A 22,871-nucleotide genomic window follows, 5' to 3' on the forward strand; every position below is an offset into this window, starting at 1 on the left:
GGCTCCCAGCCCCACTGGGGCAGCTGTGGAAGCAACAGGAACTTCCCCAGCACAAAATTCAGGCACAGGCTGGTTCCTAAGCTGGTTTCTGCCCGTGGATGGATGGTACCAGCCAGGGCAGCACCACCCTGGGGCTTCCCAGCGATGCTGATGCATCCTTGCAAAATTCCCCTCGGCACCTGGAAAACGCCATCCTAAAGCTCTCCCGAATGCCAGAGGACCCCAAACTCTTTGTGGGGCTGATATCCATGGTAAGAAACACGATCAGCATGGGGACAGCAGCAGGTTGGTGTTGGGAAGAGCCACAGATTCCTTCGGGAGCACAACAGCTCTCCGGGCATCTCCTGCAAGCTCGAGGGTACCTGCCCTCCTCCGGACCGCTCCATCCCTGCTCTCCGCGCCGAAAGCATCGCGGATGTTCCTCCCTCTCCTGGGTGCCGGAGGATGTTTAGGACCCGGGCTGAGCAGCTCCTCCTTCCTTCCAGGTCTCTCCAGGGTTATTGCTTGGTGGGAGGTAGGTTCAGGGCTCGGTGGTATGAATGAAAGAGAGAGAGAGAGAGGAAATCGGCGCTGAAAAGCTCAAACTGGAATAGCTCGCCTGTCTCCAGGCAACAGCCCTGACGCAACCGCTGGGGAAAAAAAAAAGGAAAAAAAAAAGAGTCCCCTAAATGAAAAAAAAAAAAAAAAGAAAGAAAGCAAAAAAACAACAAACCAACCACCACACGCACAGATTGCTGGAGCGAGACACAGAGGAGGAGGAGGAGGATGAGACAGGCTCCGGGAGGAGGCACTGGTGACACCGCTCTGCAAACACCAAGTTGAGGAGCCGAGGTGCAAGGAGGGAGCCGAGATGTCCGTGCCATAATCCCCAACCTGACTCCAGCCCCGGTAAGTTTTGGTGCTGGTGGTGGCTTTGGGGGGGACAGAGCCACCCTGGGGACACCCAGCACGGCGGCTGTGGGGACCCCAGGAGCAGCAGAGAGGGGTGACGGGGACCGCACCGCGGGCTTGCGAGCCGGGTGTGCAGTGATGGGGTTTGCAAAGTGTCCCCCGCTGCCCCGCCGACATTCCCTGGAGATGGCTCCCCGTTGACTGGGAATGTCTGAATCCTCCTCTCCCGTGGTGTTCGTGGATTTTGCTCTCAGCTGGGAGCAGCGTGGGGCTCCTCACCCTCTCCGGGAGGGTTTTTCCTCGCTGGGTGAGGTGTGAGAGGGGAGAGGCTGCCCGGGTTTCGGGACCATCACCTGTTGCTCCCTCTGCCCCCAGCCTGAGATGTGCGGGAGCCCTGGAAACCTTCCCGAACCTGGAAAGGTTGGTGGGGTTGTGCAGTGCAGACATGGTGGGATGAGCCTCGCAGGGCGTAGCTACCTCGGCTTTTTGAATCAAAAAAAAACCCCTGCTACCTCTGGTTTTTGAATGAAAAAAACCTCTGTGCTGAGCAGAGCAGGTTTCCACCTGCTCGGGTCTGGCCCTCGCAGCTCACGTTTACACCGAGGAGGGAAAAAAAAGAAAAGAAAAACAGACAGAACTTCTTCAGAGCCCTTTATAACAGCTTGGGGCTAATTGTTAAAATAATAGCGCCAGCTTGCAGCGCGAGTGTTTGTGCCCGAACACCCCGGGGCGTGCAGCATCCCCATCCCGCAGCCACAGGGCTGGCACCTCTCTAAGGACACCCCTCCCTGCTTCCCTGCGATGCTCCCCCTGTTATTCCACAATCCGGAGCTTTCCAACATCGGAGACCTCGGCGGAGGCAGGAGGGGGGAGGTGGGAATGGATGAAAAGCAAGTTCCTGGCTTGCAGCGAGGAGCTGATTCCTCTGGCTTTGTCTGCTCGTCCCCTGTATCCCAGGAATTCCCCACTTTCCAGCGGGAACGAGCCTGTTTTGGCTGCCGTGGGTTTGCTCGGTGCCAGCCATCATTTCAGCGCACGGGAGCTGCTGCTGGGTTTTTGCATCCCAGCTCTTCTCTGCTTTCAAATGCCCATTAAATTCCACCCCCCATCCTTCATTGGGGGGGGGTCTGTACACCACAAAAATCCACCAGAACGGGAGGAATCCAGCTTCTGCCGGGCTCTGGGCTTGCAACAGCCCTGCAGCCATTAGGTGTTTGCAAAATGTAGCAGAGACACTGCAGGGGAAAATAAAAAAAAAATAAAAATAATCAGCCTCAGAGCAGCGTAGCCCTTCTGTGGGGAGGGAAGGGAGGGTCTGTTTGCAACCAGCTGATCTGAAATGGTATTAAATGCCACAGTGCAGCTCAGCACTGGGAGAAGACGGGTCTGAGGACAGAGGTTGGGTGATCATGGTTTGGATAATTGGATGGGACAGGGGGCATGTAAAGGGGATTAGGGGGTCACCGAGGGGCTGACCCTGCTCCCCTGATGGTGTTAACTTGGAGCCTGGGGGTCTCCAGTACCCCTGGCGTTGTCCCTGCAGGGGCTGAGCTGGGCGCTGGGCAGGTTGGAGCTCAACAAAACAAAACAAAACAAAAAGGTTGGGTTGTGGTTTTTTTTCTTTCTGAAAACACACCCTTGCGTGCTGCATCTGGGGAAAAAATAGCTCCCCGTGCCAGTCTCCTGGGAAGGGAGCATTTCTCAGCCTGCCCTGGCTCATTCCCAAGGAATCCCAGCCCTTTTCATTACCCTGGGCACACGGGTAGGGTAGTGAAACGTGGCCATGCCTGGGGTGGCAGTGGGGAAAAAGGGGGAACAACCAGCTGTGCCAAGCCACAGGTCCTTCGGGGGCATCTCTGGGAACAGGTTGGTTGTGCCACCTCCAAATTTAGCTCCAAAACCTGCAGGCAGCCTGGGGCAGAGAGTGCAGAAGAAACCCTTGCCCATGATCCATGGCTCCACAGAGCTCAGAACGCACCAAGGTGGACATGGTGACTTCACCAAGAGCCTGAAAACTTGCCTTTGCTCCTGCTCCTTAATCCTTTTCCTCCTGAGAGGAATCCCACCTGGTTTGGGCTGGTGGGTTGTAAGCATTGACCCCGTTCAGCTCCCCAGTTTGCAGCCACTTCCAGCTGACTGGAAGACTGGTTTGCTGGAATGCCAAGGATTTCCACACAAAGCCTGGAAATCTGCTGATCCAGGGGAGCCTAACTGGTCTGCAAATGGAGCTGCAAGGGTCCCTCTGAAGCAGGCAGCAGCCTCAGCCCTGCTGCCTCGCCAGGAGCCTGCTAGAAGCTGCGTGGGGGCTGCAGGAGGGATGAGGTGTAGTCGGGCAGGAAGGTGCTGATGTGTTTATTGAAACAGGTTCTGACTCTGCCTGTGATGCTGGAAATGAGCCAGGGAGAAGTGCCTTGGGGCAGGGAGTGCAAACTGGTCCCCTCTAATCTCACAGAATCACAAAATGGTCTGGACTGGAAGGGAGGTACCTTCCATAAACTCACCCACTCCCTGCCTTGGACAGAGACACCTTCCACTATCCCAGGTTGCTCCAAGCCCTGTCCAGCCTGGCCTTGGACACTGCCAGGGCTGGGGCAGCCATCTCTGCATCCCTCCAATCCTCTGATGGATTTTCTGCAGCCCCCATTGCCCTCCCCTCCTCCCTTGCAGTGTTCAGGGCTCTTTCTGGAGGCCACTTGGGGGCAGAAGGATGTGCTGGAGCAAACCCTCATCTCACTCCAGGTCAGATGTGAATGGAAAGCCCCTCTTTTTCCCTTTTCCCCATTTTTCTGTGAATGCCATGTCCACATCTATGCCTTTAATGCTCATTTTGGTCCCATCAGTGCTGTCATTTTTCCACGGAGAAAGGAACAAGCTCACAGACAGGAGCATGGCCAGAAGGTCTCCATGGGCACCATGGGTCTGCCATGGCTCCTCCAGCATGGGCAGAGCCCTTTCCATCCTGTCCCAACCATCCTGAGCAGGCAGAGAGCATCTGATCCTGACAGCACCAATTCCAGCCCTTGGAGCATGTCCTGGCTCCTCGGGATCGGACAGCCCTCCCTGGTGCTGGGATTTTGTCCTTTGGAAGGGAGGGAAGCTGAAGGTCACTTTGGGACCAGGCTGCTTTTCTGCAGGGGAGGATTTCAGCTGCTACAGAAGAGGATTGGGTGGGTAAACACTGAATAATAAAATCCAGGGAAAACAGCTCTCCTCAGGGTCGGTGGGGTGCCCAGGGATTTGTTCTCCACCTCTGCCAGCAGGATGGGGGGGGCTCTGGCAGGGTGAGGAACCCCCAGCTCACCAAATCCACACAGCACACCAGCTCCTCTCCTGACAGAGCTCATTCTGGCATGGGGAAGGGAATGAGTGATGTGCAACCACCCTGAAAGGGAGCCACCAGCTCCAGGGAGCTGCAGTGTTGATCCTGACGGGTCTTTCCTCCCCTCACCCCATTCCTGAGGCCTCTGAGTCTCTGCTGCCCTGAGTATGCTCTGGAACATCCATCCTACCTCAGCCATACTCCATTGCTATGGCAACCCCTTCTCACAGGCATCTCCTCCTCTCTGCCCCTCTCCCAACCTGCAGCAGACACCGGGAGGGGTCAGAGACCCCCGGGGGATGGGTCAGTCACCCCCACCCCGTCCCTGTGTCAATGCTGTGCAAGGAAGGGGGCAAACACAGCTCTCCCTGCACACCAGGCACTGTCCCCCACGTCTCGCTCCACCTCAGTGCTCCTTCACCCCACCTTTCCAGGCTCAGGGCCCTCCTCTGCTGCTGGGAGCTGCAGAGCTGGATGGTGATGCTGGCATGTTGGATTTACTCCAGAGGTTTCCTCTGTAGGACCAGGGGGTGTCTGGGTGACCCCTGTGCAAACCTGCAGAGCAAATGACCAGGGGAAGCACATCCCAAACGCCACGGATCATGGGGGGTGTCCCTGCACCCACTGGAGTGGGAGCACGAGCACCCAGATGAGACCTGGGGACACCAGAGGTGAATTCTGTACTTCTCTGAAAACCCCCAGAGCTTCTTCCCTGAAGGCCAGTTGCACGGACTGAGTTCTCATTGAGAGGGAAACTGAGGCACAGAGGGGCTGAGGTGCATTCTCTGAGGTGCATTTTGAAGGTCATTCACAGGCTGAAGCATTGCCTCTGCCCTGTGTGCTCCATGCCAGAAGTGTCATCCGTGGTGTGTGTGGGCAAAAGGGCTTCTGTCAGCTGAGGTTTTCTCTCCTATCGAGGCTTTTTTGTCCTCCCAGCCTCCAGAGGAGCAGAATTCCTCTAACACACGCTCCTGCAGCCACTGCTGCTCCTCTGCAATAAGAAATGGTGTTACAAGAATCCACAGCCCACCCGGAACAGTGAAGGAAGAAGAATAACTTGCTCCCCATGGCTCCTCCTTGGCTAATTGTTGAACTCCCAGTTTAACATTCCTGTTATTTCTCCATCCCAGGCTGGTGCTTCTGCTGATCCCTTGGGGTAGGTCAATTGACTTCTCCAGTGGAAATCTAACACCAGAAAGAAATTAAAGGGGTTTTTTTGTTGTTTTCTCAGTGACCTGTTGTGGTCTGTGCTTTCAGGATTCATCTAAGGGAAGGGAGGATTCATCTAAGTGAGATGTGAGCAAACCCTCACCCTGTTTTGGGGCTGAACTCGTTACCCCTAATTAGGAGTGGCACAAACTCCCTGTGGCAGGTGTGATAATGAGACAAATCAAGGATTAATCACTTAAATCCCCTCTCACAGGCCAGCCCAGGGGGAGCCAAGCCTTGGGCAGGGTGACTGGGAGGATGTGGATTTGAGCCAGAGCAGGTTTGTGCCTGGGAATTTGGTAACTCTCAGGGTTTGTGTTACAGCACAAGGGCATTTTTCTCACACTTGCAACTTTCAGATCTCTTTCTCCACAGCAGGTCTTTGATCCAAGTTCAAGATATTGATAGGAAATTAGAGGCGGTTCCCTTCTGTCACTTTGGAGTTTGGACAGGCTGGGGAATGCTGCCAATTTAGGGGGTGTCCCTGCAGAGGGATTGAGATGTTTCATGTTACACCAAGAAGTGAAGGATGGGCTGAATCAATGCTGCTTTTAGGGCAGAAAAACCAAATCTCCTCCAAAGCTGCTGGGAGTTGTGGTGGCAGGGACGGGGAGATGTCAGCAGGGTTGTCACAAAGGGGATGCTCCAAGCTGCTGTTCTGTTTTCATGGTCCAGTGCTCTAAATGTTAACTGAGCTGTGCCCAGGGCTCAAATACCAGGGGCCATTGCCACCCTGAGGATTCTATACACACTGAAACAACGGGACAAAAGAGTTTGTGTGGGGCTCTGTTTTGTAGCTGTGGCATTCAGAAAATGATAAAAATATGATCTTTGCTGGGGATTAGCAAATCCAGTGTGGAACTGCAGCAGGCTCTGGGACTGCTGGGTTTGGGCCACCCTCAGCAATCTCCACAGAGGTCTCATAGGACAGAGAAAAAAATTTCAGAAATGAGGTCTTTAGAGTCATTGCTTGCTTTCCTTTATTGATGTGGGGAGGCTGGAGCAGGAGGAAAGGTAATTTTATTGACATGCCCTGAGCCCTGCAGAGAACTCTTCCACCAGGGCAGCTGAGTGCTCTCCCCTCTCTTTTCCAACAGAAGAAGGAAAATTGTTGCTGTTCCAGGCACGAGAGCTGTTGGCTCCAACCTGCCAGAGTGTCTGTGTTGTGCTCCCTCTCCCTGTAAAACTCTCATTAACATAAATAGGAGCAGGAAGGAGACCACAACATGAGTAATCCTCCACCCCCACACTGTCTGTGTGTACGCTCTCAGCTCCTCCTTCAGCTCATGTGCCCCCCCACACAATTGTTGGGATAAGTCTTGCTCTCACTCGGTGTTTATTTTAAATTGAATCTTCTTGCTGAAAAGGTTGGAGAGGCGTAATTATGGTCTGGATTTCAGAGCTGCACATGCCTCTGTGGGAATGGCAGGGAGAAGAATGGCTGAGTAACTCTAGGAAGCTGCACACATCCTGCCTGGTTTTCCAGGCACCTCACCAGGCAGGCAGAGAAGTATTTTGTTTTGTGCCTGACGTTCAGAGGAGAGCTCTGGATCTATTCCTAGCTCAGCGATAGATGAGCACACGACCTTGAGAGCGTCTCCTGTCTGATCCTGCTGGCAAATGAATACAGAAGCTGCCTGAGCTTAACTCTTGAGGAGTTCTCTGCCCCTCCAGGTCCCAGGGTTTGTCAGACCAGCTGTGGGCACAGCTTCCATGAGTGCTGACAGCACAGGTGAGGAGGAAGCTCCTGGTTTCTCTGTGCTGCAGCTCCTAAGGGTGTCTACAAGGGACCATTCCCACTGGGCAAGCTGAACATGGCCAGTGATGGAAACCACAGGTCCAAGCCTCCCTGGGTGTCTGAGCCCACGCCATGCCAGCACCCCAGGGAGTTCCTCACCTGGCTGGGACCACGTTCCTGACTGGAGCCACTGGGCCAGGAGGGAGCTGAATCCTCAGGCTGCAGCTTTGGCAAAGCCAGAACTAAATTCAGATCTTAAACTGGATCTTAAAGTGCAGTGTGGGGAAGAATAAATCCCTTTTTCCAGTTCTCCTTTTGACTCAAACTCTTGGGAGAAGTTTGGGTTCACAGAATCACAGAATGGTTTGGGTTGGAAGGGACCTTAAAGATTCCACTCCCTCCCATGGGCAGGGACACTTTCTATGATCCCAGGCTGCTCCAAGCCCTGTCCAGCCTGGCCTTGGACACTTCCAGTGATCCAGGGGCAGCCACAGCTTCTCTGGGCACCCTGTGCCAGGCCTCACCACACTCACAGGGAAGAATTTCTCCCTAATATTTAATCCAAACTTCCCCTCTTTCAGATTGTCCTATTTCATCTGGACCTGACTTGCCCAGATGGGGAAATGTGGATTGGCCAGGCAGAAAATCAGCAAAACCAGACAGCCTAACGTCCAGCAGCAGCCACTGCTGTCTCCAGAGGACTTTGGGGTCTGGGAATGTGTCCTGGCCTCCTTGGCCACCCTTCTGTGGCCTCTGGAGTTAAGATTGGAGGTGTAGGTAACCAGAGCTTTGCTGAAAGCCAGAGCCTGTCTGTTCCTGCCCCAGAGCACTCAGATAACTGAAGTGAGGTCACCCTCCCCTGCAGCACCTTGGCACTGAGCCTCTCCCAAAACCCTCACAAGAGCTGTCTCTCTTTCCTCACTCCCTTTTCCTTCTCAAAACCAATCCTTTTTCTTTTTTTTTTTTTTCTTCTTCTTCCAGGGGTTCATCCAAGGCTGGTTTGGTGCTTGAGGAGGGGCCCACACCTCAGCCGTCCTCCAGGGAGCTGTGCTGAGCACCTTGTGACACCCTGGTCAAACTTTGAGGGTTCTCATTTCCATCCCTGGTCCTTTCCAGCCCACCTCTATGCCTTTGGACTCCCAGAGAGGATGTCTGTGCCCCAAATCCAAATAGAAGAGGCTCTGGACAGCATGGATGCTGGCTCTGGGGGAGTTCCTCCTCCAGATGATCACCTGAGGACCCTCAAGGCATTGACAGAGAAGCTGAGACTGGAGACCAGGCGCCCTTCCTACTTGGAATGGAAGGCAAAGCTGGAGGAGCAGGCTTGGAAGAGCCCCCAGCCCGAGGGAGACAGGGAGGACGAGGCCACCAAGGCCAAAAAGAGCCCAGGGGAGACTGTCCCCATGAGGAAGGTGCAGCTGCACCTCAATGGGAGCCCTGCCCAGGACAAGGGGACTGTCACCTCGGGGAGGATAGGTGGCTTTGAGAGCATCGACGAAGCTTTGACGTGGCTCAGGAAGGAGCTGGTGAGTGATTGCCTGTCCCTGTCCCTGCTAGCACAGATTTTCAAGAGGGATAAAAATGAAAGAGTGGGGAAACTCCTTGTTGCTACCTGCCTTCAGCCCCAGGTGGAAAGGCAACAATCAGTCATTGTGCTTTCTGTCACTCATTGTATTTTCCATCACTCATTTTGTTTTCCACACCTGGCTCTTCCAGGCCCATCCTCTGCTGTTTTTTCTTGATTCAAACCCAGTCCACATTTCTGTCATCCCCCTCATCCCAGACTTGGGCTCTGTCTCACACATCTGTTTATTTCTGGGTTTTATGTGATGGATATTTCACAGAGAAGGAGAGGACAAAAATCCTTTGTCTTTTCTAGGAACCTGTGCTAGGAAAATCCACAGAGCCAGGGCTGGAATTCACCTTTTCTCTATCACTTTGCTATCTTGGTTTTTGGCACAAATTTATCCTGGGCCTGACCCAGCTCCCAGCTGAGATCAGGAGTCGGCACAGCCTGGGGATAATTCCCAGGGGGATGCACCAATCCTGACAGAGGTCAAGAAATGTTTGGAAAACACTCTCAGGCACATCCAGTGATTTTGGGGTTGTCCTGTGCAGGGCCAGGAGTTGGACTTTATGATCTTTGTGGGTCCCTTCCAGCTCAGGGTGTTCTGTGATTCCCTGGAGGTTGATAGGAGGGATATGTCCTGTCAGGGCAGCTGAAGTCACAGCTGGACACTGAGCTCAGGTGCTCTTCACAAGAGTAGAAGCAATGAGACACCAAAAACCACACTTCCCTTCTCCTCACTGGCATGAAAATTCTTTATTATTTGGCCCAATTGACTGGAAGTGACTCATGACACGTGGCTTTGTTTCTGTTGCCCAGTTGGAATTTTGCCTGTGAGTCCCAGTCGGAATATTTGCAGCAGGGGCTGGGACATCACTTGTGGCCAGCACTTGTGAAAATGTTCCTGTGCAGACACTTTGTTTTTGAGAAGCACTGAAATCTTTGAGGAAAGGTTCTGACGAAAAATGAGTAACAGTTTTAAAGATTTCTTTGTGACTTTTGCTTCAGATAATGTTGATTTGTCAACTTTCTGTTGCTGCATTCTCCCAACTCCACTGGTCCCCTGAGGATTTATTTACAGAGGTGGTTCTGGATATTGCACTTTGGTGACTTGGTTTCTCAGGATCATGATTTCAGGAATTCAGGGCTATTAGGAACAGCTTTGCGATGATCCCCTACAACCCCTCAGTGCTCTGGAGAACCTCAGCTCCAGATCTGTGACCTGAACCTGGGTGTAATCTTAAATTCACGCTTGATGGAAACCCTGAATCTCGAGATGATCAAAGAGAGTAAGAAGCAGATTTTCCTTCTCAGAACCCTGGAATTTAAAAGATTTGGGGTTTTCTTTCAATCTCTGCCCATGATGGAAGTACAAATTGTCTCAGAGTCTGATTCTACCCCTTAGACTGGGGTGTGGTATCTAAACCACCATCTGTCAAGAACTGAAAGTTTGAATTAAAGACGAGAAAAGGCTCAGCAAACCCTAATTGTTCCTCACTTTCCATTTCCCAGCCACTTAATTACACCAGTCTTTGCTGGATCTGGACGTGACTGGTAATTTAGAACAATTTCCCCAAAAGAGAGAGCAATTTTTTGGCTGACCACAGGGTGAAATAGCTGAGCTGGAGGCACAAGTGTGGGTAAGACCTGCCAGCGGGCAGAGAGGGAGCACAGCCAGGCCATCCCATCACATGGTGCTGGAACCAAAAGGTGCATTTCACATCACATTTCAAGGGTGAAATGCAGTTTCTTGTCAAATGAAGGAACAAGCCTCCAAAGATCCCAACACAGACAAGATTTTTCCTCGTGTTGTGGTAGCAAAGCCATCAGGAAGGCTCCACAGCAGGGTGAAGCTCAGAAACCAACCAGATCCTGGGCTGATCCCACAGTGTGGGCAGCAGGGGAGGGGGAATTCTGCTCCCTCTGCCCCTCTCAGGTGAGACCCCACCTGCAGAGCTGCCCCAGCACAGGAAGGACCTGGAGCTGCTGGAGAGAGTCCAGAGGAGGCACCAAGATGAGCAGAGGGATGGAGCAGCTCTGCTGTGAGGAAAGGCTGAGACAACTGGGGTTGTCAGCCTGGAGAAGGCTTTGGGATGAGCTGATTGTGGCTTTCCAGCTCCTGAAGGAGCCTACAAGAAAGATGGAGAGGGACTTTGGATAGTGACCTCGAGGGACAGGACAAGGGGGAATGGCTGCCCACTGCCAGGGAGAGGGATAGATGGGATATTGGGAAGGAATTCTTCCCTGTGAGGGGGGCGAGGGCGCCCAGAGAAGCTGTGGCTGCCCCTTGGAAGGGTCCAAGGCCAGGTTGGATGGGGCTTGGAGCAACCTGGGATAGTGGAGGGTGTCCCTGCCCATGGCAGGGGGGAACAAGATGAGCTTTAAGGTCCCTTCCAACCCAAACCATTCCATGATTCTGTGATCCCACAAAGTGGTTATTTAGGGTCTGTAGGGTTCACCTTGCCAATGAAGGAACAAAAGCTGGTGAATGTGGAGATTCTTCCCGTGCAGGAAAGAAGAGCAGCAGCCCTGTCCTTAGGGAGTGAAATGCAGAGTGTGCAGCTCCATCAGCCCCAATGCTCAGCACAGCTCCCAGCCTGTTCGGGCTGGGTTGTTTCAACAGCATCACCCTGGAATGGTTCTGGCTTGTCCCAGGGAGCTCCTGCCAAGCACTTGGAGCTTCAGGAGTTTGCACATGATGAGGACTGTTCCCATCAGGCAGCTTGCACAGGACCACCCAGTTTTGGATTTAACTCTATCCCAGCCAAAAGCAGCAGAGGCAGGACAGTAAATTTGGTGCTATCATAGAAGGGTTTAGATGGGAGAGCCCCTTAAGATCATTGAGTCCAACCACTCCCCAGCACTGCCAAGGCCAGCACTAAACCATGTCCCCAAGCCGCATCCACACAGCTTTCAAATCCCTCCAGGGATGGGGAATCCTTCACTGCCCTGGACAATCCTTTTGCTGAAGACATTTTTCCCTAATATCCAATTTAAACCTCTCTTGGTGCAATTTGAGGCCATTTCCTCTTGCCCTATGTCTTGTCACTTCCAATCCACACAAAAGTCATCATCTGACACTGCAAGGAATTTTCCTGTGTGTCTTCAGAGTCTGCTCTGCTTTGGCTTCAGCCAGGTTCAGGTTGTTCACATTGAGAAATGAAGCAAAAGACAAAACCCAAGGTTTTATTGTCCATCTGCTGTCAGAACCCAAGACATTCCTCTAACTGCCCTAAAAGACTTAAGACCCTGGCAGGGGGCTCAGAAACCTTGGCATGGAGTCACAGACACCTGTCCCTTTGATTTTAACCCATAGAAACAATTACCAACTTTATGAGAAAAGTTACAAGCCACAAACATTTGAATAAAATGATAGTAAATTTATCACAAAGTAAAATTTTAAAGTTTTTAGACTAGAAGTTCGAAAAGCAAAATAAAAGAATCTGTGTCCTGTCTTTCTTCTTATTGTCCTCCATCTTCTGCTGTGATAGTAACACTTTTAAATTAAAGACAAACTGTCTAACATAAGTAATAAGTATTAAAAGAATTATTGTAAATAAAGTAAATGTAGTTTTTAGTATAAAAGGATAACACCACCCTGAGAGCAGTCAGTGGGCCTCTGTCTGACCTGCTGGACAGACCTCCACAAGTCCAAAAGAAAATGTATGAGATAAGAGAAAATAAACAACTTGGAAAAACAGAGCTGAAGAATCCGACTTCTTCAAGCCCGAAGCTGAGAGAAAAAAAATCTTTTAATACCTCAAGAGCCATTCCAGCAAGAACAAACCCAAAAATCTGCTTTTCTGGGCCTGTCACCTCACATGACCTGTGCCAGACCCAGGTTTGTAGGACTGACACAAACCCACAGAGCCTCAGCTGGGCCCTGCTGAGAACCTGCCCCCGAGTAGCTGATTTATTCAGACATGCAAACTGCTCTTGTTTTTGTGCTGAGAGGCTCTGTGGAGGTGTAGGAGCAAATTGCAGCTCTCAGCATGTGCTGAGCTGCCCCGGGGCTGGAGCATTTCCCTCCCCAGCTCCTCCTGCCTCTTCTCTGCCCTTGTGTTTGCCTTTGCACTGTCAAGTGTGGCAGCTCCTCATCTGTGCTGAGAGCAAAACCATCACCAGCCCAGGGATGGTGACAGACTCGAGCGCTGGAGGGGTCTCACTTTGCTATTTGCTTTTGAAATTTGCCAGGTTTTACAAGTTACAAAATTAAGCACTCAAAGTCCTCTTCTTCCTAAGTATGGCTAAACTACAACTCTGTGAACAAAGACATCTTAGAACAGTTCTAACTTTGTCCTTTCAAGAAAAATAAATTTTCTATCTCAAATTCACCAGTTTGGCACTGAAATCTGAGGTGTGTGAGCCAGAATGCAGAAAAGACCTGAAAAGGAACACAAATGTCTGGGAAATCATCAAACACCCGTGTCCTGTTGGTCAGATTTAAAAAAAATTAAATATTAAGCATTTTATTTCCATTTGGGATACTCATATTGGCTGAACAAGTGCTTGAGTGAATTTAAACAAAAATGCAGCACCAGATTGCCTCATTATAATGGGGAGAAGCCACGGCACAGGGTGCCCAGAGAAGCTGTGGAGTCCCCGCCCCTGGAAGTGTCCAAGGTCAGGTTGGACAGGGCTTGGAGCACCCTGGGATAGTGGGAGGTGTCCCTGCCCATGGCAGGGGTGGAACAGGATGAATTTTAAGGTCCTTTCCAACCCAAACCATTCTGTGACTCTGTGAGCTCTACTGTTAAATAGCTGAAACTAGGGAAGAGTTTAGGATTTATTATGGAACAGGACCATCCCCAAGGGTCAGTTTGGGTGCAGCCCCTGCTTTGGGGAGAGAGGGAGCCAACATAGCCTAAACAACACTGAGGAAGAGTGAGATTTGGGGCCCACAACATGGTCCAGCTGGCAAAGAAAGCTCTCCTGGTGGTGGTGGAGAACTCCCAGGAACTCCAGAAGGAGCTGGGATAACTCATCTGGAGCTGTGGGCTGCACCACAAGGGCATGAGCACCTAAAATTAGCTATAACAGGGTGGCATCTGAGCACCTCTGAAGAAGCCCCAAATCAAAACACAGACAATGTGGACTTATCTGAAGGGTTTGGCAAAAAAATGGCCAAAAAATGACTTCTTTTTGTTTGAATCCAAGTGGCTGCACTCAGGAAAGTGCCAATTCACATTTCAGTTTCTTTTGATCTTTTGGAAATAAAAAGGGCTGGCCCTGTGGGAGCAGCTGCCTCTCCACAGACCATCCCCCTGAGCTTCATGGACCAGGCTGGGACTTCATCCATGGGATTCTTCTCTTTTGGGAAGAGAGGGAAATCTCAAAGAGCTCCTCATCTCCATGCCTCGAGGTGCTGCCTGCTGAAAATCCCCCAAAAGCAATGCAGAGAAAAGATGGGCTGCCTGAAATGGGAAAATTATTGGTCTTCCTCTCTGTTGAAGGCAATATTGAAGGCAATTGCTTGTAGCAATTTAGGATGAGCCACCTAGACTGGATATCAGGAAAGAATACATCTAGAGTTTTCTCTCCCTCACCCCTGTTAAAAATGGGAGACTCTGAGGCTCAATCCAAGCAGAAAATCCTCCCTAGGTTCATAAGATCTGGTGGTCCAGCTTTGCATTTGCTTCACTGCCAGGAAAGACCTGAATTTGGTTCCCCTCCCACCCTGGGAAGTTCAACCTGGCATCCTGTCCTTTCCAACAACAGTCCCCACCCATGCTGGTGAGAAACACCTGGAGCTGGGTGTGCAGAGAGGGACAGAATGTGTTAAAATGTTGGTTTTCATGAGCAAGACCCACCTAAGGCTCTTCCTGCCCTGGCCATGAGAGGATCAAAGGAAATCCAAAGCCTGGCTTCTGCTGGATGCTCCCCATGGGTTTCTCCAAGATGCTGCACCCATGTGTGGGATCCTGCTGCTGCCTCACACAGATAACCTGGAGTGTGGAGTTACCTCCTGGGTGAACTCTGCAAACCAAAAACCCCACAGCTCCCCGTGGTGTGGCCCCTGTAATCCCATTATTCATTGCCAGGCAGCTTTGTGGAGCTCTGCTGGCCTGACAACTTTGCTGCTGTTAAAGGGACATCACTCATCCTTTTCAGTGATTGTTTGGTCCTCAGCATGGGACAGGGGGAATGGCTTTAGTATTCGTGCAGAGTCTGTGGGAAAGGGAAGGAGAATGAGGATTTCTGGGTTCTGGCTGAAATTCCACTAAATATTCTGGGAGGGTTTGAACAGAGCAGTGTTTAATGGGACATAGATGCAGGACAGGGGGTTTGTATCTCAAGCCAAGCCCCAGGGATGAGTGTGGGGAGTGAGAGTTCATGCCCTGCAGAGCAGCTCAACTTTGGTGCTCTGCCCAGCAGCCTCCACAGGACCTGTCACCAAGCAAGGAACTCCCAAGCCCTTGGGAAGACGAGGCAGCCTTCCAAAGAGCACAGGCAGTGCCAGCCCTCATCCCATCTTCCATCTCCTCCTTGTGCACATCATCCCCTCATAGAAACATGGAATTCTTAAGGAAAAGCCCTCAAAGATCATTGACCCCGGTTCTTAACCCAGCACTGCCAAGGCTGCCACTAAACCATGTCCCCAAGTGCCACATCCACATGGTTTCAGTCAACCACTGCCAGGCTTTGTTCCTTATCTTTATTTTCTAGAGGGCTTTGCCTTCCAGCTCATGTGAAATCAAATGGATTCCTCAAAAGACGAAAACAAGAACCAGTCAAAAAATGTAAAGCCGGTTTGCAAGAGAAAAAAAGCACCTATAACTCACAGCTCTCTGCACAATGACCTCATAATTCTCTTTTAAATGTTGTTGGGGGTTTTTTGCTTTTTTTTTTTTGGCTGCAGAGGCTTTTGTAATCCCACATTCTTCCAAAGATTCAATGAAAGCCTTTGTTGGCATTTCTTAGGTAACTTGATACGCCAAGAAGAAAGAATGACCCAGGGTCACTTCAATAACACCTGTGATCACCTCCTGATAAAATGTCAGCATTTGTTGTGAGACAGGGCAAAATATCAACAGAATTGTTTTGGGGTTTTTTTATTGTAACTCAGGTGGAAGAATAAAAACTGCCAAGTGGCATTGCTCTGCTGGGAGCACAGGTTATGAGGTCTGAGAGGAAATAGTGGGGGTTTTTGATAAAGGTAAATGACCACAATCTGCCAACAACATTGATAGAGATTTCCTGGGAGAGAGAGAGAAAGATTCACTCAGATATTGGTAAAAAGGTGACTTAATCCTCTCCAGACAGCCAAGCTGGAGCCTTATTGCTGTCTGGGATCATCAGGCAAGGTCCTCCAGGATACCTCTGTAGTGTCAGAGAATCATAGAACGGTTTGAAGGGATTTAGGTATTAGGAAAGAATTCTTCCCTGTGAGAGTGGTGAGGCCCTGGCACAGGTTCCCATCCCTGGAAGTGTCCAAGGCCAGGTTGGATGGGACTTGGAGCAGCCTGGGATAGTGGAAGGTGTCCCTGCCCATGGCAAGGAGTGGGATTGGATGAGATTTAAGGTCTCTTCTAACCCAAACCATTCTGGGATTCTCTGCTTGCCTGGAGGAGGAGGGATTATGGCACAAGATAAAACAACCCCAAGGCTGCTCTGGTTCACACCCTCCTTGCAGCAGCCCTTGGAAAGGAGCCATGGAAAGGTCTCATGTAGGAATATCAGAGTCTTTGTGGGGTCTCTCAAGGAGAACCTTCCTTCCTTCCTTCCTTCCTTCCTTCCTTCCTTCCTTCCTTCCTTCCTTCCTTCCTTCCTTCCTTCCTTCCTTCCTTCCTTCCTTCCTTCCGCCACTTCCTTCCGCCACTTCCTTCCTTCCTTCCTTCCTTCCGCCACTTCCTTCCTTCCTTCCTTCCGCCACTTCCTTCCTTCCTTCACAAGCCACCAGGCCAGGAATAATTTACTCCCTTCCTCCAGAGCTGCATCTGTACCCACAAACTGAGCAGCTCATTTCCAGGCCTGGAGGGAAACTGACATGGTATGATCATATCCATGCTGCTAAAATCCAGGAAAGGGAGATTTATCCCAAAACACAGAGTCACAGAGTCCTAGAACTGGCTGAGTTGGAAGGGGCCTTGGAGGTCATCCTGTTCCAACCCCTTCTGGTGGGCTTGTTCAGCTTCTTTCCCACCTTCTTTTCTTTGTAGCTTTTGTGGTTTTGTTGCTTTTCTGTGAGGAGGGAAGTGGGTTGGGAAGTGGGAATTGTCTTGATTTGCTTTTCCAGCCCTGCCTGCTCCTGTTTGCCAGGCTGATTCCCACACCGTGTTCACTCCTTCCTTCACTACCCACAGCATCCTGTGGCAATGAATTTCCTTAATTACGAGCTAGAATTTCTTTTTTTAATAAAAGACCTCTTTCCTTTCATTACTTCTGAATCTTCCACCTTCCCAAGCCAGGTGCCAGGGGAGAAAAAAAATACTTCCAAAACACTTAGATCATTAGCTTGGAGGTTGTAGTTCTCTGCCCTGTGGGAAACTATGGAGATCCCATCCTGAGAGCCACTTCAAATCTCTGAGATAAAATAAGCCACAGGGGAGGAGGACTCTGTCATGGGCCAGCTCTGATTTATGCAGGCTGGAAACCCAGGCTGAGTATTTGGGGATCAGTTATTTGGTGTTCTTTTAATTGGTCCTTTCCACCTCTAATTGCTCTGTCTCCCTGTGGCTGCTGCCTTATGAGCAAAATTAATTTGGGCTTTGTTTAATGTTGAGATGGAGGCTCTGAAGCCTGACAGATACCCAAGCCAAGAGCCTTGGCACGGCTTTAATTCTGCTTTCCTGGTGCTCCTGAAAACATGAGCAGGCACAGAATTTCTCCATTGTTAAAAATTCCCCATCCTGAGCTGGTGTTTTTTTGGGATGCATTGCTGGCTTGGAAGATCCCTGTCTCCCTCACATATCCAGCACCTCCAGATGAGTTCACAGAATCAGCTAGGTTGGAAAAGACCTTTGAGTCCAACCTATGACCTAACACCACCTTGTCAACCAGGCCATGACAAACTTTTTTTAAACACTTCCAGGGATGGTGACTCTGTCACCTCCCTGAGCAGCTCATTCCATGCCCAATCACTCTTTCTGTGAAGAACTTTTTCCTAATGTCCAGCCTAAACTTCCTCTGGAGCAGCTTAAGGCTGTGTCCCCTCATCCTGTCACCGGCTCCCTGGGAGCAGAACCCCACCTGGGTGCACCTTCTGTCAGGGAGCTGTGCAGAGTGATGAGGTCTCCCCTGAGCCTTCTTTTCTCAAGGCTGAGCCCCCCCATCCCTCCTTACAGGCGCTTGTGCTCCAGACCCTTCACCAGCCTTGTCACCCTTCCCTGGACACATTCAAATACCTCAACATCCTTCCATTCCCCACAATCTGGTGAGGCCTTGTCTTGGTTTGGAAAGACAGGTGTCTGCTAAGGAAGGCAGGAGCCTCCCCTGAAATGGAGAATGTAAACCCCCTCCCTCCAAATTGCTATAAATTTTAAATTAAGGGGCTCTCAGGCAAAAAATATGGGAGCAGGGAGTAATAGTTCTTTAATAGGGAAGAAAATAAAAGGATAAAATAAACAATGCAGTAAACTAAAACAACACTGACAGAGTCAGCATTCAACCTGACACCCTGTGGGTCAGGGTGGTGGTAGCAGTCCAATTGGAAATGTGGCTGCAGCCCTCCTGGAGTGTCAGGGGTGGATCTGCTGGAGCAGGGATCCTGTAGAAAAGGCGATAGTCTTCCTCTGAAAATCTAGTGGAAGAAGAGGCAGGTGCTGTTCCTCTGGGGAATCCAGTGGAGAAGCTGTGCTGGGGTTCCAGAATCTCCAGATTATATCTGGGTGGGAATGCTTGGCTTCTCCCTCTGGGTGGAGCATCTCCCAATGGGATGCTGTAGTTCTTATCAGCCATGCAGTGACATTCAATAGCTGTTATCAGCAGATGTTCCCCCCAGAGGGAGGAGTGGGTGTGGAAGAGATAAGGAAAACTGTCCACTGAACAGGAGGCAACTGCCATACAGATGGCAAATAGAATACATCTTGCCTTGTTGCATTGTGGTTTTAGTGTTTACCTCAGAACCCCGGGTCCCTTCCCTGATAATTCCCTCCCAGGTGCGTCAGTCACCTCTCCTTTCCCTCCCTGGCCCCTCCCAGCACTGTCTATCAATCCTGGAATTCCAGAAGGGTGTGGAGTGATTGGGCAGATTCAAAGGATGCCCTCTACCCCTGGGGGACATTGGGCCATCCAGGTGTCCTCTGTCCCTTGAGACCTCCCCTCCTGTACCTGGTTGGTGGCTCCCTACCCCTTCCCTGCCCCTCTCCCCGGGTTAAAAGGAACAGCAACCACACGGTTTGGAGAGTTCTGTTGGAGCTGTTGCTGGATTGAGAGGCCTGTGGAGTGTCTCTGGGGTGAAAACACCACAGTGCCACTATTTGGTTCAGCAGCAAGGGCCAGACAAGCTCAAGCACATCCCATCCGGCCATATTGGTAATATTCCAACATTGCCTTGCAATCTGGGACAAGCCTCGAGCAGGGAGGCAGCAAATTCTCCACTAAAACCCCTCTTCCCTCCCCTTTCCAGGCAGAAATGCGCCTGCAGGACCAGCAGCTGGCCAGGCAGCTGATGCGGCTGCGCAGCGACATCAACAAGCTGAAGATCGAGCAGACGTGCCACCTGCACCAGCGCATGCTCAACGATGCCACCTTCGAGCTGGAGGAGAGGGACGAGCTCGCCGACCTCTTCTGTGACTTCCCCCTGGTCAGCTCCTTCAGCCTCTCCACGCCCCTCAAGCTCATCGGGGTCACCAAGATGAACATCAACTCCCGCCGGTTCTCGCTGTGCTGAACGGGGAGGGGGCAGGAGAGGGAAGGATGGGGGAGGAAAGGGAAGAGGGCTCTCTCTCTGCCTCGAGAGGCCAACAAGGAGAGAGCTTCCCTGGGAAGCTGCAGCTGGTCTTGGTGGCAAAGTGGAGATTGGCGCTGGAACAGCCTGGGGATGCTCATGGGGGAAGGCAGGACCTGCGTGGAAGAAGCCTGGAGAGCTTCCAGACCCAACACACACACTCAGCTCCTTTGCCAAGCCCCTTCTCCTCCTCTTCCTCCCACAGGACGCAGCTCGGTGTGGGTGGTTGTGCTCAAAAATCAAAGGAGGGGTCAAAAATCAGCCACAGAGCAAAATCCCTCTTCCCTTCCCCTCTTCCCAGGCTGGAGCAACGTCACTCTCCTCCATGGATGTTCCCTTGGGCACCAGCCCTCGGCCTCTGCTGCTCCAAGTGTGGGATCCATGGGGCTGTTTCAGGTGGGAAGTTGATTTCCAGTAGGAAGGAGCCCTCCCACCAGCAAAGGACTGGGTTAAATGGTCCAGCCCCAAGAAGTGGTGAGAAGATGTGTTTGTTGGATTGCTCCATAGACACCAGGGCACTACAGCTTCATTTTGCCTGTGGTATAGATGATGGACTCACCGTGGGCACATTCAGAGATTCCAGCTGACCAGAATTTTCCTGTGTGCCCTGGAAGCCATACCCAGAGCAATACACGTTTCTGATCCTGTTGGATCCTGTTGTCAGCCCCAAGACACCCTGTGGTTCACCCTGCAAACACGGAAATGTTGTACCCAAGATGTTTCCTGTGAGGAAAATCCCCAGGCTAACACCCCTCAACAGCAGCACCAGCAAACCCTGGATCCTCTGTAGCAGCACACATCCATCTGAGAGAGGGACTTCAAGAGGAGAAAGGGGACTTTTGGGTAACAAACTCAAAATGGGACTTAATTAAGGGAGAAATTGCTGTGATGAGCTTTGGACCTGCAGCAACACAGGGGTTCCCTCCCTGCCCAGCAGAATGTGAGATGGATGTTGTATTTTCTTGCCTTTCAGTGCACACAGCTGCCTGTACCTGGCACAGGGGGCAGAGACCTCTGGTGCTGCCCAGCAAGGGACTCCAGAGGTCTTGCCATGGCAATTTTGGGACACCTGGCACCCAAGACAGTGCAGATCAAGCGTGGATGCCTTCAGGCTCTCCCTCCTGTGCCCACCCCACTCCTGGCCCTGTCAGAGTGGAAAAATCCTGCTCATGGTGCCCATACCCAAGGCAGGAGGGTTGTAATGAGATGATCTTTATGGTCCTGTCCAACCCAACCCATTCTGGGATCTCAGCCCAGCTCAGCCTCTCCCCATGTACCCAAGCAGGAGCAGCTCTTGGCTGAGCAGACCTGGCTGTGCCCAAGGCCTGGGGAGGAGCAGGAAGCAACACAGTGCTCTGGAAGCTGTGGCTGTGTTGATGTGCCTGTAGCTGTCTGTGAGCTCTGTGTGTGTGTGTGTCAGTCGCTGTGTGTGTCCATCTGAGCCCACAGGATGCCTCTCCCGGGAGGCTCTGGGCTGGGTTCGCGCCTTTGTTCCGAAACGTGATGGGAACCGCGATCCAGAGAGGATCCGACGCGCCTGGGGGGATGCAAGGAGGCTTCCACACCTGGGGCTCCACAAGAAGTTCTAGATTGGTGCAGAGAGGACAAATAATTTTTGTTCCTCCACAGGTCTGCACAGTAGGCACGAATTAAGGGGTTCAGAGATGTGTGAGGCTGAGATCAGTCCTCCACCCCCACAACCCTGGGTGGTGCCTCCCCATCCACCCCAAAGCTCCCTGAGTATCTTTTCTTTCTGCTAAGGAAGGAGGAATTTTAGGCACCAGAGCTTTATCTATACCATCAGCACCACGCCTGGGTGCTGATTCTTGTGCTCCCCAGGTGAGGAAGGTTTTTTTTGGGTTGTGATCAGACTGTCACTTGGCCTCTGGACAAGACAACCAGCCACGGTGCCGTTCAGTTTACTAGGAGCAGCCTTACTTCCCCATGGACATCTTGGAAAAAAAAATACCCACCTCATTAAAATTCTTCTTTGTTTACTTTTTTCATAAAAATAAATCAGTTTTGTGTTCCACATGTTGATTTTCAGAGGCATTTTCAATCAGAAGATAGAAATGATGGTTTTTCCATGAAAATAATGCCTTGGAAAGGGGGATTGGTTCTCTCTAGGATCAAATGGAGTGGAGTACAGGGTGGGCCTGGATTTGGGCTCTTGTCTGGTAGCCAAAAGCAGGGGTTAATTCAAGCACAGTCTTAGTGGATCATTACACGTGGCATTAGAAAATCAGACGTCTGGGTTCCAGACATTTATTTTCTGCACTAAGGGGGAAGAGGGATGAGTGTAACTGCCAGCTGTTTGTCAAAATGCACAATTTTTTAATTATAAAACCTCTGTCTGTATGGATTTCTGCCTCTGGTCTCTCACTGTGTTGGGGAAGCACCAGGATGGTGTGTTCCAGGGTTACAGGTGTGCCAGGTTTTTTCCTGGCAGGTTTGTGTATCCACTCAAGCCCATCAGCTCCACCTGGCAGTCCAGGAAAGATGGGAGGAAAATAAGGTTGGAGCACATATGGTGTGTTTGGACAAAAACCTATGTGAAAGAAAGAAAAAAAAAAAAAAATTTGTTTTATGTTAGTTAGCCACTGAGTGAAAAATGGGTCCAGGCACTTCAAATATATCAGGCCAGGGAGGAAACAATGAATAGAAATAGGTCTGATTTTTGCTGAATTTTATTTAAAATTAAAAGTTACCCAATTTTTGGGTCAGATTTGAGAAACATGAGGACAGGTCATTGCTCCCACCACAAAATTCCCAGACAGGAGCCTGCAGGTCTCAGCTGTCCACAATGAGATGATTCAAACCCTCGAGTGCTGGTTCCTCTCCTGTGGCTTAGAGCCACATTCCCTTTCCCAGATGCTTAGAGAGAAAAGCTGGGGGAAATCAAGGTTGGTTCTGCTGAAGCCCATCCAAAAAATGCTTCTTTGTAGACCAACAAATCAAAGCTGCATCTCCATCTGGAGCAGCAGTTGCTGCTGCTCCTTCTCTTGGAAGCAGGAATCTTCTGGGCACTGATTCCAGTGCTGTCCTCAGCCACCCAGCAGTGAGACACGTTGCTCATGAGATGGAAGAGCCAGTTTGAGACTAATCCATTGGAATAATTAACTGCAGTTTTAATTTAGGTGGCCAGGCTAGAGGACCGTGGATTTCTCCAGGCTAACTTGAAGATAAAATTTCAGATTTTTTTTGCTTGCCCCCAAAATCTCAATGCAAATTTTAAAGGAGGGGGGGGATCAGTCTAGCA

At 50.9% G+C, this 22,871-nt stretch overlaps 1 protein-coding gene across 1 annotated transcript; it reads left to right on the forward strand.

Moving 5' to 3' along the window:
* The first annotated feature begins 530 nt into the window (after positions 1-530).
* Positions 531-21,974, forward strand: FAM167A (family with sequence similarity 167 member A). The gene is made up of 3 exons (XM_005424952.2): positions 531-888; positions 8,139-8,683; positions 19,292-21,974. The coding sequence occupies exons 2-3, from the start codon at positions 8,306-8,308 to the stop codon at positions 19,553-19,555; spliced, it is 642 nt and encodes a 213-aa protein (XP_005425009.1). The 5' UTR covers positions 531-888; positions 8,139-8,305; the 3' UTR covers positions 19,556-21,974.
* Positions 21,975-22,871: the final 897 nt, after the last annotated feature.

Source organism: Geospiza fortis, unplaced genomic scaffold (genome assembly GCF_000277835.1).
Source record: "Geospiza fortis unplaced genomic scaffold, GeoFor_1.0 scaffold106, whole genome shotgun sequence".
NCBI lineage: Eukaryota > Metazoa > Chordata > Aves > Passeriformes > Thraupidae > Geospiza > Geospiza fortis.

What these genes read in the sequence shown, in the direction of transcription:
- FAM167A (XM_005424952.2), top strand. Translation starts at nt 8,306, where the DNA reads ATGTCTGTGCCCCAAATCCAAATAGAAGAGGCTCTGGACAGCATGGAT. An exon ending in CGTGGCTCAGGAAGGAGCTG is followed by an intron (nt 8,684 to 19,291) that starts GTGAGTGATTGC and finishes TCCCCTTTCCAG; the next exon opens with GCAGAAATGCGCCTGCAGGA.